Raw genomic sequence first — 18,882 nt, forward strand, 5'->3', positions numbered from 1 at the left:
AAAGAGTAATTTGTGAGTGGGGTAAAGAACAAGGAAACAAAGTGTACGGTAGAATGAATCCGAGTGGAACGCGAATATGACCTATTTAATGAATTGTGGAGACCTGCCGATGTGTAGTGGATTCAAAACAAAATGAAACTCGGTGCAACTGCGTTAAATGATTCGACGGAAACGATGCGGCGGAGCGTAGCGGCCGAAATCGACGCGGCACCCTTGCCGGCACCACTGGTGGATACAACGTCCCGGTATGGTCCCACCACGACCACTCCCACTAACCCTATCGCGCCGGTTCGAACGCAACCGTGCAAGCACCTGCAGCCTGCATCTTCATGTCGTTTTGACTCGACTACATTAAAGGCAGCATTCCACGAATCTGGCACGGGCACGGATTTCAGGTGGAGTATCCGCATACGGGATCGTAGATTATGGAGATCGGGGTGGTTCCGCTCATCTCTCCCTGAATCACTGCGGGCAGCCTGACCCTGAATGCTGTTTTGTACGATGAATTCCATCGCAGCGTTTTGTACGATGAATTCCATCGCAGCACCCTTGCACGCGTAGCACCCCTTGCCATAGATGGCGTCGTATAAAACAGCATTCAGGGTCAGGCTGCCCGCAGTGATTAAGGGAGAGTTGAGCGGAACCACCCCGTCTCCATAAGCTACGACCCCGTACACGGATACTCCACCTGAAATTCGTACCACCCCAGATTTAGTGGTATGCTGCATTTAAGATGGTGTTCTAATCCTTCCCCACCCAAGTCTGGTACCAATTTGTCAAATCCGGGTGATGAAAGTTATCGTTGTTAGTTAGTTAGTTAGTTAAAGTTATCGTTTCGAGACGAGAAGCAGCATCTGCACGCAGCAAAAAAAAAAAAAAAAAAACTTCGAAGGACCTCGATGACCTCAAGAACTACTACTCGACGATTTTTTTTATCGTCGATCCTCTTTTCTTTCCAGAAAGAAAACCATTAAAAATCTCCAAGTCAGGAAACGTCACGCCAATAAAAAAGTTCCACCTAAACCTCGTTGGCATAACAAGAAAACATAAAGCCTTTAAAACTTTGCTCATTGGGAATTTTGCTGGATGTTGCTGTTAATGATCGTAACTACATTGATGATCCTTAATTTGCACTCGTAAAATAAAAACCTTAAAAAGCTTTTTTCCTTCTAAAGTGGTAGAAAAGACATTAAAAAATCCATTAACTCTTTAACCTCAGCACTCTCCGAATCTCGGCCGTGTGCACATCTCGTCCACAATATCATACATCGATTTATCCGAAAAAAGCAGGAGCAGCTACAAATTACTGAACTCCCAGAGTTGTTTAAAATTCCAGTAAATTTTTTTTTCTGGAAAAAGGTACTGGAATTAAAGAGGTATTTATTTCTCTATTGCATATATCATATTTAGTGAGATTCATCTTCTATATCCGCGCTAATTTCATGTTTGATCGACATTGGTTTTTGAGTGTACAAGATCTCCTTTCCGTAAATTCACTCGTCCAAATCCACCACCATAAACATCGGCGTTCGCTCGAGCGAAAGTTGCCAACGATCGAATTGTGAGATTGTTAAGTAGCTCAGTGGCCTTATCCTGTAATATAGCAGATTTTTTTTCCACAAAAAAAATTTTCCATGTCATCAAATGTGAGCTGAGCTGAAGCGGATTCACCTCTTCCGGATTTTCCATCGTATGCGAACAGTAACTACATCGACTAATTGTTCGTGTCCTCGTCTCTTGCGGCTGAAATATTTCCTCTTATATCAGTTCTTATATCATCATATATATGAGTTTTTTCCATAGGTTTTTTCCCTGGAAAAAATTTCTCTTCAATGTTGGATTTACAGACCTCCTCTTCCTTAGGTTGAATTCTTGACGTTAATTGGTCAATTGAGCTCTCGAGTAACGTGAACGCTCCTGAAAAAGAAACAGTATAAAAATCTGATTCGGTGTAGTTTCGGATCATTCCATTTCTTTTTGAGATCGAAAAATGAGGATAAGACGAGATGTTTTCTGTTGCATCGATTTTTTCTGTAATTTTTTTCTAATTTTTATTCCATTTTTTATTGTTTTATTTGCTAGTTAATTCCCGTTTTCAATGAACAGAGGAAATTCAAGAGAAGATGAGTTTAAAGGATTGTGGATATGATTCGCGAGAACATATGCGTCAGGTGGTGAAGCGGTTACGGTATTGGAGTGGAGATCTATCAGTATGCTTCAAATTCAGAATTACCAATTAATTCCAGTACCTTTCGGGGTACTTCATTTAATTTCCGTTAAATTGCACCAACTTTTGCAGATATTGTGTCGAAAACAAGCGATCGTCAACATTTTAGAACCTTTTTTCGACATTCTTAGCGAATTCCTCATAAAAGCCCCGTGTTTTAATTGGATTCGTTCAGTCACAAAATATATTTCTTTCCTAGACTCCTGGATCATGAACATAATTGAGAATTTTCTCCCAAAGAAACTACTAGGACTACTTTTTCTAAAACCCGAATCTCAATCCTAGCCCTGACAGGTTTCACTTCCTCTCCTATTCCTCTACTAAATTATAATATTGATCTAAAGTTAAAAAAAATCAAAATCAGCATAAAAAACCGAAGACACTATCTTATAGAGAGGGAAATTGTCGGATTCAGACCCTTTCATAACACAAAGGACGGCCGCAGGCGCAATCCTCGCCCACTTTTCTGCCGCTAAAAGGCCGTTCCGTGTTTCGAATTCATTCTTCAACCATGTCACCGGCAAGCGGAACCGAACGAGCCGAGGAGCGGACGCGATCAATACGAACAACTGCGCTCTTCATCAATGCCATCAATCAAAGGGAAGGCGCCATAGAGAGTAACCGGCGTCCCTGGGACGTCCGGCGGTGGAGCGCAGGCCCCACGTCGAGACTTTCCCAACGCCGGGGATTTGTGCTGCCGGGCCCGAGTGGGGCGGTTAGGCCCCGCCCCTTCACATTGTATGTGTGTATTTATGTAGTTTGGGTGAAGGCGAGTAAGTACTCAGTGTCAATACAGTCTAAGGTTGAATACACGGAACAACAGTGGTGGCGAGCAAGCCACAGTGTATGGGGTTGCCAAGGCCCGCCGCGGACGCCCGAGGGGCGGCGGCCAGAGGCGCCCGCAAGTACGGAACACAGACGTGCTGGCAGAAGCCAGAGTAAGAAGTACGTGAGGTTAGGCGGTAGCCTTAGGGCCTCCATACAAGTGACCCGCGAGGAGAACGGAACCATCGATGCCAACGCAAGCCCGGCTGGCTACCATGTTCACGTGCGGATACACTCTAGCCCCGACGGTCCGCACACATCGCTGTTCCCAGGGGTGTTAGGGTCCTAGTGCCAGTCTCTCACGGGACCCACACATCAATGAGCCTCCGGGACTGGACCTAGGAACTTAGCACCCGGGAACGCGACAGAAATGCTCCTTCAAATAATGTATTATGTAAGGCCAAACACTTTTTTCCTTTGTGAGGCTTTGAATTTTAGAAAAACCCCATTATATATGTATCAGTCTAGTAATTTTATTTTCATTAATTCCTACTTTTTTTTGGAAGAATTTCTATGATTTTTCAATTGTTAATTGTCGCACGTCAGAAGTTAGTGGACATATTGCCTCAAGGCACGAGCACGTCGTTGTCGCCACCGTATCTAACAGGATACATCTTTGCTTGTATAAAATTGTGGCGGACGCATGTGCTGCGAATAGTGTGCGCGACTAGCGACGCAGCCATAGTACGCATAGAAATCCACTGCGTGTCGCACCGCTGAAGCATCGGCGAAACGGAAACAATGAAATGACATCCGAAAAAACACAAAGAACAAAGAAATAAAATAAGACCACTTTAAAATGATCCAAAATAAATTAGAGGAATAAAAATATGTAGCTTTGGTCGATTTTTTTTGTTTTTTGATGGCCAAGATTTTTTTCTATTTTCTTTTTTCTATTTTTCTTTTCTAATTTCTGATTTTTCCATTTAAAAAAAATTAAAAAAATAAACCTACCAAAGACGCCGTTCTCAATAAAAACGTATGTAGCACGATTGACCACCTTCATAATAGGCATACCAAAAAAGAATAGGGCCGATATGATCGGATGAAACTAAAAAAAAAAGATTTAGATGAAAAAAAAAGAACTAAAAAAAGGACCAGAGAGAAAGATGTGTAGATTTTTATTTATTTTTATTTTTTATAATCAATTAATGCACCCAATAAACAGTGAAAATGAAGAATGGATCTGTTTGCGATAATATTTTCACTATTTCTCAAAAATTCCCCCCACTTACCGTCGCATTATTTGGCATAATATCGCCAAGACCAATAGTCGCAATAGAAATATACGAAAAATAGAATGCTGTAAAGAATGGTAAGCCAGTATTTGGCTGATCACCATACCAATCATCAAACAAATAAATAAATATGGCGGCAAAAAGTAGATATCCTGAAATTCCAACGGACATGGTAGTACGATAGTACGGATGAGAAAGGATGAAATTATCAATTTCTTTTTCCAGAAATGATTGCCAATTCCAACCCCGTTCATATACCTGCTAGTAGAGAGAGACAAAATTTGATGGGAAGTGATATCATTGTGTCCTCGTGCGGTTCCTGATAACCCATTGCTCGTCTGAAGATGATTGATGATAGTTGATAATAAAAAAAAATGAAAAAAAAAATTATTTCTTCAGTCTACGTGTTTATGGTTCGACTAGAAAACATTCATTAGAAAACAAGTGATTTTTACTCGTTACTTCACTTATTTATTTACTTATTTATTTATTGGTGTATCTATTCACCCCAACCCAATAGATTTTCAGAAAATAGAATAATAGATGTTCACGAGATTAAAATCAGGAATGTCCTGAAGAAATGACAAGAAGTAAAAAACGAGGAACAAACAGCTAAGAACAGAAAAAGGTCAGCTAAACTCAAAACAGAAGAATGAGATATAAAATATATGTAAACAAAAAAATAAAATATTAAATAATTTTAAACGAAACATTTACTAGTTGATTCCCTGTAATGTGTTTAGAGAATACCTGAAATTACTTAAGAAGTGTTCAAAAAGAAAAGTTTTCCTTCGATACGGAAATTGCAGAAAATTCAAAAAATTAGAGTGGAAATTATTAGATTGTTTAGTTACCTGAATAAAACCAAAACATGCGCGTAGATTTTTGTTAAATAAACAAGTGTCCATTGACCAAGATCACGAATAACGACCAACGTTATAGGAATGGATAGCAATGAATAACAAATTACGCATATTTGTCCAAGTTTGGAATCGGCAGCGATAGATCCTAGAAGAAATCGAATGGAATAGTTCTTGAGACCGGATGAAAGCAGGAAAATAAAGTGTGAAAAAAGTAAACGAATAAGATAATGGAAGAAGAAAGAAACGAAACAAATAAAGTATCCGTTGGTGCTAAGAATGGAAAAGAAACTCAAACGCGAAGATCAATTTCTTAGCACATATCGATTTTTCCTTTTTGAGGAAAAATCGTAGTCATTTCCTCTTTTCAAATATCACTCACCATTAATCAGGGAAGTAATGAACCGCAAGTACTATGTATAAACACAGAAAATCTACAATTTGATATTTTTTAAAATAAATAAAGAAAGAATAATAAAAAGGAAAATAGATGCTTATTTTTCTTTTTTTTTTGAAAATTTCACTCCAAATCCGAGCAAAATATGTCGAAGAGGCTTCATGAACCGAATAATGGCAAAGATTTCAAGTACGATCGCTCCGAGCAGTCGGCAGAGGACCACATCGGAGGTAGATCAACCAGATGGGTTCGTGATCTCTGTCACGGTCGCAATCGATGGATCAATCGATGACCACCCCATGCCGTGAGATTTACCGACTACGATCCACCATGAGCGGTTTCGCTCTCCTTCTTCTAGTCTTGTATTGATTTCTACATTACAACTTTGAATTAGTGTTTCATTTTCATTCCTGGCAGGACCAGGAATCTTCAAAGTGTTCAGTTACTAACCTACCACTTGTAATGTTGACTTTTAGAAGCCATTTATGAATTTTCTCGTTTTTTTTCTTGGTTTATTTTTGATGTAATTTTTGTTTCGATTCCTCTCAAACATCTCTCTCATCTTCGTTTCTCTTCAATTTCTCCTTTATTTTTAGTCATTTTTTTACATCTAAGAAAGACGAAAATGTTTTGGTATCATTCCATTCTTTTTATTTCTATTTTTTTCTCTTTGTTTCCGTCTCTAAAAAGAGTAATGTATAGGAATATGAATTACATTCTCTCTTGGCTTGCTCATCTCTGTCTGTGCATTCCAGTGTTTCTGTTCGGAGCTCGAATCAGATAAAGATAAATTAGAACATGTTTGTTGCTTTTATTTCGTTTTCTATTTTATTTTTATTTACTTTTTCTTTTTATTTTTCGCTGAATCCGCTAAAATTTAATAAATCTGGCATGCACTGCGGTAGATGCCAAATTCTATTAATTTCCAAACAGAAATGCATTAATTTTGCAGAAGATGTTTTGGAAGTGAGTTGAATGTGTCAAGAAGCGATTTCTTCCTATTCTGTCGCTTCTCCCACATTCGTTGATTATTTGGAAGATATCTGGGAGATCACTCCTTGGAAATTTTTGGACTTACTCAATATGTAAACTTATACGTTAGGTGAGTTGAGAGTTTAGCTATAAGTTTCATTTTTATTTTGAGTTTACTATAACGAAAATAGATTTTTCGAGATATGTATAGTATTTACTCAATTACTGTAATGAATTAAGCCAGCGATGGAGCTTTCAAACAGTATTTTTTTTGTTTTATCAATCTAATATGAGAAAGAGTTTTCAATACGGATTTGAAACTATCCTAGAGATGCTTTTTTTCTTTTGAAATTTACAATAAGGTGGTGAAAATTTCAAAGAGAGTAGAAAAAAGAAGGGTAATCAAGGGGCAAAAGCTCACATAGAGACCTCAACACCGGTCAACATCTTTTAAATTCCTATTATTCAAATTTACTTTAAATTCAGATAATTTCTTTGTTTGAATATGTTTTAAATGCAGTAATAATGGTTTTATTTAATTTCGTTGTTCTTTTATCAACTCTAAGTACATAGTTACTTAGAGTTATTCGCTCGACTTCATCTCCAACTGAACAAATTTCAAAGAAATAATCAATATAACAAGTGTATGTGTCGCTATGGGTCGGGTACTAGGCTCCCAGGTCCAATTGCAGAGGATAGTTGATGTGTGCGTCCCGTGAGGAACTGGCAGTGGAATCCTAGCACACCAGGGAAAGCGATGTGTGGATGATCGCGACTACAGTTTATCCGGACTACAGTAGCCACTAAGCTTGAGATCAGTGGTTCACGTCTCGCCACTTCATTTCTTAGAGGGGACACCTTCTTCGAGGCCTTAAGATTCCCCCCAGTCCCGTCAGGAACTGGCAGTGGGATCCCAACACACCAGGGAAAGCGATGTGTGTGGATGATCGCGACTACAGTTTATCCCCATGGTAGCCACTAAACTACACCATGGTTGAGCACTTGTGCGACATCGTCGACCGCCGCCCCGCAGGCGCTCGCGGGAGGGCTCCTTCAGCCCCTTTACAACGCACATATATTACTCTAGGTATGGATTGCTTAGCCACTTTCTTGTGGATCCCGTGTACTCGACTGCATACAGTACACGCTGAGTTGTTAGTTGTTGTTCATCTCGCTTTACGCATATATACATACTACAATATAAACAGGGGCAGAGCCTAACCAGCCTCTCACTTTGGGCCGAAAAAGTGCAGATCGCTGGGAGTATGACCAAAACCTGAACGCGGGAACGTGTGCTACACTTTCCCAGACAGTCTCGAGGACGCTAGATACCTCCGGCCTGTGGCAGCTCCTCCTCATCTGGCTGATGGCTGATGCTCGAGAATTGCACTTGTTGTTCGTGACGCTGATTTCAGCACTATTCTGCGTTCCGCTCACTGGACCCAACTGCTCGAATGAGTGACAAAATGCGATTCTGCGGCTTTTGTTGAGGCGAAAATGGGTGGGGAGTAAAGCGCGAGCAATATACAGGAGCGCTGCAGCACCATGTCATGTACACGGTCCTTTAAAAGCACCACCCCAAGAATCTGAGGTGGCACGGATTTCAGGTGGAGTATTCGTATGTGGGATAGTAGATTGTGGAGAGGAGGGTGATTCCGTCCGTTTCTTCCTAATTACCGTAAAAAATGGATCGGAAGATACGGCGCGTGCACAGGGCTGACGCGCTCCAGTTGAACACCTTGTAGAAAATAGTGCGCCAAAACGCCCGAAGCCGTATCATCCGGGCCGTTTTTTTAACGGAAATTAGGAAGAAATGGACGGAATCACTCCTTCTCCATAACCTGCTATACCTACTACGAATACTCCACCTGAAATCCGTACCACTCCAGATTCGTGGAGTGATGTCTTAAAATGCTGTGATAAAAGAGTCGCGTGGAATCCGCGACAGTATTAATACAAACCAATAGTAGAAAAAATAAGAAATAATAAAAATACTACTAATAAATAAGAAATAAATGACAATAACAAATTCAAGGAAATAGAAGGAATAATAAATAATAATAGTTATAAATAATAAACAAGTAGAAATACCGTATCCTGTTGTTGTGTAGAGATTCATGGAGAAAAATATAGCGCTAGCGTATGTCCATTTATACTTATCAGGTTCTGCAGTTTTATAATAGGTACTTCCAGAGAAAAGAGATTCCTCCTCCAACAATGCAATGTAAGATTTCTGAAAATGTGTTGTTAGGGTACTAGAGCAACAAGCAAAAACCTCAAACGCTTCCAAATCGTAAAAAAAAAGTACCTTAACAAATTTTTCCAACATCGAGAAATTCACTATTTCTATGGTTTCATTTCGAAATATGAGGATTTGCTCGGCTATTGCTTCAACTTTAGCGTCAAGTGCGATTTTTCGTCGAGAGACAGTCTAAAGGAAAAGGAAATAATGTGGAGTGAAATGTAATTTCAAAAATAAAAAAATAATGTAGATGTGAAAATAAAAAAATAATGAATGAGGAATGAAAGGATAACAAAAGAATCGAAATTAAAAGAATATCGTAGATGTGTGGTTAGATTTCTACGCGAAAAATTCCCTAAAAACGGCTACCTAAAAGGTGTCTAGAGATTTCCTAAAAACGAAAAAAAGGAAATATCAAAGAAAAAAATCAAAGGGAACCAAACCTCTCGTTCATATCTGCTCTCAATATTGAAGAACATAGCAGCTCCTAGTAAAGTGTAGGTGAGCACAAGGAGCAACATGCAAACATGTCGAAAACCATATTTTCTTCGATTGTGCACAATCCAGTAGACAGAATTGTGGAATTCTAGAGTAGTGATCGATTTTCACTGGCATAAAAAAAGTCAGCAAAGAATTCGAAAAGGAAAGCACAAGAAAAAATAAGCACGAATTCTTCAAAAAGAAGAAAGAAGAAAAGAGCAAAAAATTAAGTAGATCATATATTGTTTAATTTCTTTCAAATTAATTTTATAAAGCCTAAAAGAAAAGAAACAAAATAGAAAATGACTTCTTTTGAGGATAGGATTCTACTTTTAGCTTTTTGCCTTGAAGTAGAAGTTTCTTTTGTTAAATCAAGACTATTTCTACTCCTCGGAAAGTTTTAATAACCTTCAGTAGAGAAGCTAGAGATAAATCTTGACGATTCAAATAATAATAAATAAGTAAATAATAAAAAATGTAACAAAAATAAAAATAAATATAATAAAATAATATAATATATATAATAAATAATTATAATAAAAATAATACAATTAATATCTTAAATAAACAGTTTTAAAAAGTATAATGAATTTGACTTATGGTTAGCTTCCTTTATGCCGAATTTTTTTGCTGGAAAATAAATTCGTTTATGAAAGTGGTTTACCAAAATTCATAGAAATCTGCTCAGGTGTTTCTTTTTTTTTAGAAATAAAAATCTCAGCTACAGTATCTCTATGCGAAATTCTCGCAAAACCGCATTAGATGCTCAATATTCAGCAGTTCTTTGACATCTCCTTTGACATACATACTTCTTGTGGTGGGCATGGTAGGCGATTTTCCTGAATCCTTCGGATCAACAACGGAAATCGTTCTTTTCAGCGGATAATCGTGAAATCCGTTTATGGTGTCGTAGTTCTTTTCTGAAAATTTGCATTTTTAAACGAATAGCGTGGATTTAATAGATGTTCCAGAAGTTTCTTTTCACCTGTCGAGAACTTACGGTTTGATAAACTTGGCGGATGTCTATCATAGTAATTATTTACGGCTTTCTCTTGCTCGGCACTATGTTGAGGAAGTGATATTGTTCGATTTTTATTCTGTTCCTCATTTGACGTTTTCCTACTGTGCAACGCTCGATTCTTTGCTGTTCCATAGATCAAGGAATTTTTATGACTTGGTGTTTCACTAAGGCTGTACGAGCGATATTTCCTGAACAAATGGGTCATACTTATTGGGGATACTGTAGTCTTCAAGGACACAAATCCGAGATGAGAAAAAGCCCACCTAAATCTACGCCCTGCTTCGGCGAGATTGTTCCCTTTATCACGGAGTTCCCTTTTGCTGGCGATCGTATGGAAACCACTATCGGGCTCATTTTCATCTTCGCGAATACCTAACAGAGAAAAAATTTGAAGTGTTCCGCAGGGGCGGAATCGGCGAAAAAAGAAATCCCTCCAATATATTTTTCTGTTCGTTGAATAATTGACTGCTAGAAAATGAGGGAGGAATATGATTAATAGGCTGAGGATCACTTCGTGAACGTTTTAATTTTCAAATTTAAAATGGGCATAAAAATAAAGGGTATTTGTAAAATCTTATGTTGCACCATTATTTGTTGGAAAATTTCTAGCTTTACAGCAAAGTTGTATTTCGATTTTTTTCCGAATTTCTTCTATTTTTGTTTTCTGAGACCATTAGGATTAAGCGTTGAGTGGACAAATTTTTTTATTGCAAATTTTATCGAAGCACGTGAGCCGCCGAAGCTGTTTTTAGTGTTTGATCAAATAAGCCATGATTAGCTCAAAATAGAACAGAAAAAACCAAAAAAAAAAAGTAAAAAAAACAATGTGACACTGCCGTCACAAAACCTGTCGAATGATGAGTGAAAAATCATGGAAACGTTAGATGGAACATAAATTGGAGTATTATATTTTATTGATGAATTCGTTGCAGGTTTTTTTTATTTAGAGAGAAAAATCTAGGGAAAAAAGAGTCCCACTACAGCCGAGTTTAATTTTTTTACTCTTTTTTTATTTTATTTTTACTTTTTTATTCCACTTTCTTACTTTGTTGATGGTTAATCCATCTCTATAATCAAAATTCCCATTTTTAAGCAGGAAGGAAAAATAACGAACGGTAATATTTTTAGTAGTATTTGTTTTTCATATTGTACATCAATTTCGGCTTCAGAGACTGATAAAATGAAAAAAAAAACCAAAAATCTGAAATCTTCACTTTTAGATTATGTAAAAAGATGAGAAATAGAAAAAAAACTTTTTTTGACTAATTCCGTTAACCTGAAAAAAAGACTTGGGACAAATAAAATTTTGAAAAATTACTAAACCCTCTCATGAAGCGAGAAATTCTCCATCAAAAGGTATGCAAAATTTTCCCCGTACTTTTCAGTTCTATGCACATTTTTGAATATAAAAAGCAGAAAAAAACGGTGAGCAGTAATTTTTTCAAGCGAATAACATTTCGGTAATTAAAATGTTGAAGATAAATTAACATTGAGTGCAAAAAAACGAATCATTTCGAAAATGCCCTTTTTTGTCCGTTTGGCACTTTTTTTTTATCTAACTTGTTTTTATTTAAATTCTCGTCTTAGTCCAGAAAAGAAACTATGTACATAACTTGTGAAAAAATGTGCAGTGCAGAAAAAAAGACCACTATAGAAATTTCTTTGCTCGATCATCTCACTCGACAATGAACGTCCAGAGAAAAAGAGGATGAGAATAATATTTGCTTTTTGAAAAATAGAAGACTAACGTCTTGCCTGAAAACTTTTTCGATAATGTGGGTAGAGAACTGTAGTGCGCCGTCATTGCAGGCCGTCAATGATCGTATCGATGATAACTTTACGATAAATGGAAGAAGAACAACTAAACCGAATCTCGCCTTCGCTCTCTCACCTTCAAAGTTGTTCGGTACCAGCATCGATGGGCGTGTTTGTGTAGTTTCCTAAAAGAACTTCACTTCCCTATCAGGTATTGATTGTTGTGCTTGAAATGATTGATTGAAGGTTTGAAGAAAACCACAGAGGATCTTTCGAATCGCTAATTTTACGAAACTCCTGTGACTTCCCTCCGAAAACTCACCTCATTCTTTCCTTTCTCTTCTTCCGACCCCATTTCTTCTTTCAGTCGGATGTAAATAAAACAGGAGAAGGAGTACTAGGCAAAATCTGTAAGTGCTGAACTGTAATCATGAATCCTTTCGCGCTTTTTTTTCGCCATTAAAAACGTCAATACGATTCTTTTATTTATCTTTTTTAAAAGAATAAAAAGCTCCTTAATGATTTTAGAAAATATTTGGCGGAATACCGAGTATTTGTTTGAAAAAATTATTAAATATGACATACATTTAAATTTAAAAAATCGTTAGAGTCCCATATCTTATTTCCATGGGATTTTATATCCCATGGATTTATTTTGATATTTTGATAAATGGATGATACACCGTTAAATTTGGTAGAGTCAAAAATGAACCGAACTGTTCTTTCCTAAATGTATAAAGGCAAATGGGACCCTTTCATACTTCGTAGCGGTTTTTCAGACCACTCCGCTACGTTGTAAAACAAAAATGAGAACAATCAGTGATTTCTTTTTCTCTTTTTTTGCTTCCTTTTCTCCATACTTTTCCAAACTTTCGATTCTTTTCAGATACTTATAGATTCGCTTAGAAGAGGTTAGCAGCTTGAAGAAACTAAAAATGAAGCTGTATTGAGAATCCTGAGATATAAACTGTGAGATCATTTAAAATTATGATTTTGAGACAGCTTCTCAGTTTTTGAATAGAATGGAAATGTCGTGCAGCACGAAGAAAAAAGCCTGGAGATTTCAAGCTTTGAAAAGCTTTAAAAGATTTCTGGCCAGAAGCTAGAAAATAGGTTTGTAGGTTTGATATCCTTGGATCGAAAACGGTTACAAGAATAATAGAAGCCCAAAGTGATTCCTTTTGCCTATAAGCATATACAACTAGTAACCGGACATGACTAATTTTTACCATGTCTGCTCTTCTTTCGCAGTAAGATTGGCAGTTCCTAATCTTTGGTGGGTTGACAAAAAAAATTGCAATTTTCAGCTCAGAATTATTGCCCCGGAAACCTCTTTTAGGACACAACTCGTCAGTAATTATTCAATTTACAATAATTCTGTCAATTCTAGTTAATTTATTAATTAATTCAGAACTTAGTAAAAATTGGTATCATTGAAATTAGCGGTGCGTCATCACTATGTATTGGAATTTTTACACAGCATGTCGTTATTTCTGAAATATCGACGGAACACTAAGAATAGACCCGAAAAAATACTTCTTAGACACATATGTGCCGCGCAAAAATTGGATTGGGTGGATGTAATGCAGTCGGTCCAGAATTTCGCCCGTGACTGCACGCTCGGTGGTTCGGAACCGCTTCGGGGACAACCAAACCTTTCATCGCTCCAAGGTTGACATACTATCGTCATACTTGTCTAGGAGGATAAAAATATAAATTAATACATCGCTTGACCTCCGCTAGTCGTTGCGTAACTGAGGCACGTGCGTAACCCTAACGATTCTGAATCGAAGTGAACGCGTTGGCGCACCCTATGCGGATTAATCAACGCCTTGCGCTTAAGTTTTTATCAATCATGTCTTAGATACATATGTGACGAAGTGTTTCTTTTTAAATCACTTGACGGGACTTTTCTACGCGTTAGTTTGCTTGCTCAAACCAAAATTGGTGGACGCGCGGTTTGACCAACAGGAAGAGCCCTCAAAGATGGATATTTAAGCCCTTATATATACTGAGTGAATTATTACAAATATAAGGCAGGAAGAAGGTTAAAGCTATACGTTCAAGACCAGGAATAAATGGCATAATAACGCGAGCGATTGAGCGGAAATTATCATAAGTGACAGAAAAAGGGTAACTGCAACTAAGCGAGAATAAGCACGATGCACACTATGTGAATAATATACGAGTACAAAGGAAATCGACCAGGCAATAAATAACTGCACTTCAGATGATTAAGACCAGAGTCAAAGAAGATGGAGGCCACGAAAGTTACCATCTAACACATTCGCCCTGCTAGCATCGATCATATCTACGAAGGAATGCACCTGTGCGCTTGAAAAACGTTGCACCGCTTCCTTCTAAGTGATGACTCCTATCAGCACCGAACACGTGTTACAGAATCCTTATGATTCACGTTGAAAATCTGCAGCACAAACACAATTTAGAACTTTAATGCTATTAAATAAGGCACATCGATCAACGACGACATTTCACGTCACACTTATATCAACTGTGCACACGTTGTTCGTCGATTTACTCGTGTGAGTATCAGTAATACTTTCATTTCTCCCGAAAAACGGGGCAAAACGGTGGCTTCTCTTCTTGTGAGGGACCCGAAGAGCAACATATCTCTGTTTGAAGTACTTGTTGAAGGAGTCGGTATCGGGTCTTGGCGGTCTTCCTTCACTGCGGTCCTATCATAATGTGTCCATTCGGCTTAGCTGGAACGCACCACGTGACGAACCTACTTAAAGGCATTACCCTATGAATCTGGAGTGGTACGGATTTCAGGTGGGCAATGCCTATACGGAGTAGTAGATGATGGGCAGGAAGGTGATTCCGTCCATTTCTTCCTAATTGCCGTTAAAAAAATGGCTCGGAAGATGCGGCGCGTGCACAAGGCTGGCGCGCTCCAATCGAACTCGTTCTGAAAAATAGCGCCCCGGAAAGCTCGAAGCCGCGTCTTCGGGGCCGTTTTTACAGCAATTAGGAAGAAATGGACGAAATCACCTTTCTCTTCATAATCTGCGATTCTGTATAATCATAATCCACCTGAAACCCGCACCACACCAAATTCGTGGAGTGTCACAGCTCAGACTGACTGTGCCTTCACTTCAGGTCTCAAGAAGCGACACCGAACGAGACAAAGCGAGCATCACTTAGCTTATGGCGAAACAAAATTAGTATATTACTAATAAAAATATCTACTTATCGTCACTAGTAACAAATAGTAGTATTTTCGCGTGATATTATGATGCATAATATACAGCAGTAATAAAAAAGTCCTTTTTTCTGGAATATAACATCTAGAATTAGCTTGTTAACTATTGAGAATTTGTTATAAACTTTATAAATAAGTTATAAGTTTCTTATAAATTTTATCACATTCTCTTTTATCCTCAAAAATGTAGATAAGAGAGCGCGGGTCGTTTCAATACCAGTTTTATTTGTGACAAACGAACACACCTATTTATTATTAGAGTTGGTAATGTCTTTCGATTGAAAGAAAATTATGCTGTGGAAGAAGATTTGTCACAGAAATCCACAAAGAAAACCTAAAGAATTGCAAGAAAGAACCGCGTGGAAGAAATTCTACGATTTCCAGGTTATAGTATAGGGAAAATCACTGAAATGTCAGTCAATATCAGTTCAAAGTAATGCGAAGAGAAAACGTGGGGAAGTGAAGATATTTTTGTCCCAGCTGTGAACGTTTTGGACGTTTTACCACCAAAAAATGAACGAGAAATTTTCCTCGCGCTCGTTCTCCCGTAAACAGGTAACTGCAAGTTTTTATTATACATTATAAGGAACGAACATCAAAGGTAACGTGAATGAGGGAGTTTATTTTTCACGTTTTGTAAAGATATATCTATTTCTTTTCGTAATGTATGAATAATAAAATAACTTTAGTAAGAATAATGAAATAATAACAAATAGCTTCAGTTCTTCTTCAGTTTTCCGATATTTGGAATTAATGTTTGTCGAAATCCATGCAGAAAAAAATTCACTGATTTCAAAAAATTCAAAATTATCTTAGACTTCTCGTGTATATGTTATTGGACTAAATTATGTAGGTGAACGTATAAAATCAGAAACGAGTGTAGCCTCTGAACCTATCACTTTTGCCCACTCTATTACCGTATTTTACGGGGGACACTTTGCAGCAACACTTTTATTTTTCCTTTTACTTTGCTGATCATTGAAGAATCGAAAAAAATTTTACTAAGTGCTCAAGGAAGGCACACTCGAAAATTCATGGGAGCCTCGTTACTCACGGTCGAATCGGCATGTTCGGATAGCAATTCTTACAAAAGAGATGGGGAAGAATCCATGAAAAAGAAAATGCAAAGAATGCAAAGAAGAATTATGCAAAGAATTATTTTCACCAACCAAAATGTTCTACGTACGTGTAGAAAGTCTAAAATGGTTACAATCTTAGGAATAAAAGCATTTAAATAGGTCCATATGACAAAATTTCCCTTTAACGCCACATTGATCACCTTCTATTCTCCTCAATAGGTTAAGGAGAAGGTCTGGCACTACAAATATAGGAAAAACTCGTAGTTTCTGAAGGAGTTACAGTATCTGAAGAAATCTCTGGAAACTCTATCGGAGTCGAAGGACACATAAAGGCTGTTGCGCCGTCGGTTGACAATCAAATGATCTCAAATGATCAACAACACCTAGAAACTATGGTGTTCTGTGAGTGATGTGAAGGGAGCAGGTCGAGTACGGTAGCTTCGAATGTCGCCGACGCATTTGGGGAGCCAATCGAATCCCGGTGGCGGTCAAACGCTGGGTCAACAGCTTTGGTTCCACATAGGACCTAGACGAAGCAGTGAGCTTAGGACGGGTTTCTGGAATTGTTCTCTGGAGGTGAGGGAGGAGAATGTATTCCTTGTTTGCAGCACAGTCACAGATCTCAGCTACAACGAACTAACCCAGAAATTGGCGAACTCGTCAGGAGAAAAACCCCGGAGACGTTCAACTGCTCAGCTCTTTTCTGGATAATACGAAATCAGACAGCATTGGACATTGAGAGGAAATTAGCAAGGAAGCTCGACTGTTGATCAGCCCTTCACCCTCTTCCGATCTCAGGCAATTTGACCACTTTTCTCCGATAGCTAAGAGAAATTTTGCGCAGAAAAATTTCCTCAGTCTCCGAGTTTTGAACCAATGCGATCGAAGAGATCTCTATTAAACAGGAGAAGGTCGTTGAGATGGTGGTGATCATACTGTAGATTATTGTATATGTAGGATAAGCAACCTAGTGATGACAGCCACATTTTGCGTACCGTCCATTTTTGGCGGGCGACGTCCATTTTTTCCTTTTTCTGGCCTACATTGGAATTGAAATATTAGCCAATAGACATTAGACAATAAATTCACTAGATTCAAAAGAACTTTCCTTAAAAACAAGGAAATCATGGGAAATATTAGGTGAAAAGTGAGCACCTCACCGCTGAGCCGCGCAGTCACCAATTTAAAACTATTAATAAGATAATAACTGGTCGGTGCAAGACTTTCCTGCTTAAATAATATAAAATGTTTTTATAAAAGTAAACGGTTGAAGCATTTCCTTCAAAAAATAGCCAGATGGAATCAAATATGTAAGTAGGAGGAATCAAGAAACTGGATATAGTAAGCGATAGTCCGAATACTAAAAGAAATTCCCTGTTTAAGGCGCCAGTACTCGGAAGAAAGTTTTAAAAAAAGGATAGAATTTTTGCATACTTTACGCTTCAGGGCGAGTTGAAAAATTAATAAAGTCACGCTGTGTTCCTCATATCCAGGTTGTGCTTGTAAAAGAAGAGCTGGAAAAAAAGAAAAAAACTTCTTTCATTGAAAAAAAATCCATACGAACCTTTACCCTACTTGAAGAGATATTTATAAAGGAAAACTTCGAACGTTCTGTTTCGAATTCATAAAGGAAGTTTGACGAGTTTAGAACAGTAAAGTTCAATAAATATCATTATATACGCACTTACCTACCATTACTGTTGATTGTTGATAACAATCGAACATTTAGAAATTTCTAAGTACGAGATTTTATCTTTGTAGAAAGAAGAAGCTTGCAAAAGTGAAGATAAAAAAGTAAGAGGACAACTGATAGGGGAATTTCTCAATTGTTCTCTGCTTTCTCTGGATAATTGTAAGTAAAATAAATCCAGAGAATTCCGGAGAGTTGATTACCTTACAGAGAATTTTTGTTCATTTTCAAGAATAGATGGTTGAAAATTTTTCACTCATTTTTAGCAATTAGTTTTTTTCCTTTGAAAAAAGGACTATTTATCCTTCATCTTTAGGAAGAAAATGCATTTTGGAAAAATTTTTCTGGAAGATCTGGAAAAAAAATCTGGAAAATTCTGGAGAAAAGAAATGAGATGATAGTTGTATAAGAGAGAGAGAGACGGGAGGAATAAAAAACAAGGAATGGAAAAGAGAATGATCTTCCGGAATAACGATAATTTCTTCTGACATATTTGTGACATAGGATTCAACGACGGCGACGTTTTCTCTGTGCTATTCATCGGATCGCATTGAAAACACGTAAGCACGCATAGCACGGGCAGTCACACCATTCACACCATTTGGTGGAATCAATGATCAGTTTTGTAACAAATGTCCTTCCTCTCCCCCTATGTGTACGTCCAACAGTTGGTAAAATGTTTTTTGGCGACATAAATAAGGCGATAAACTTCTCAAATAATTTACGTTCCCTGCGACTGCGAATCGCATCGAATCCAAACGTGATCGACGCAAAGATGGTGGAAATTTTCGATAAATACCAAATGTAGTGTGATTGATCACTGTTCAGTCGTCTCGAGTCCCTTTTAAAGATTACACGGAAATTTCTGGAAAT

The 18,882-nt window shown here is 37.7% G+C and overlaps 1 protein-coding gene across 1 annotated transcript; it reads right to left on the reverse strand.

Moving 5' to 3' along the window:
• Positions 1-1,440: 1,440 nt before the first annotated feature.
• On the reverse strand, positions 1,441-12,372 carry RB195_003695 (uncharacterized protein; the record flags this gene model as incomplete). Its single annotated transcript, XM_064201455.1, has 15 exons — positions 1,441-1,593; positions 1,672-1,743; positions 1,850-1,917; positions 4,007-4,103; positions 4,288-4,442; positions 4,549-4,628; positions 5,145-5,298; positions 8,611-8,752; positions 8,828-8,950; positions 9,205-9,347; positions 10,051-10,161; positions 10,242-10,450; positions 10,526-10,634; positions 12,154-12,202; positions 12,340-12,372. 15 exons carry the CDS (start codon positions 12,370-12,372, stop codon positions 1,441-1,443), a joined length of 1,698 nt encoding a protein of 565 aa, XP_064057336.1.
• Positions 12,373-18,882: the final 6,510 nt, after the last annotated feature.

Source organism: Necator americanus, chromosome IV, assembly GCF_031761385.1.
Source record: "Necator americanus strain Aroian chromosome IV, whole genome shotgun sequence".
Classification (NCBI taxonomy): Eukaryota; Metazoa; Nematoda; class Chromadorea; order Rhabditida; family Ancylostomatidae; genus Necator; species Necator americanus.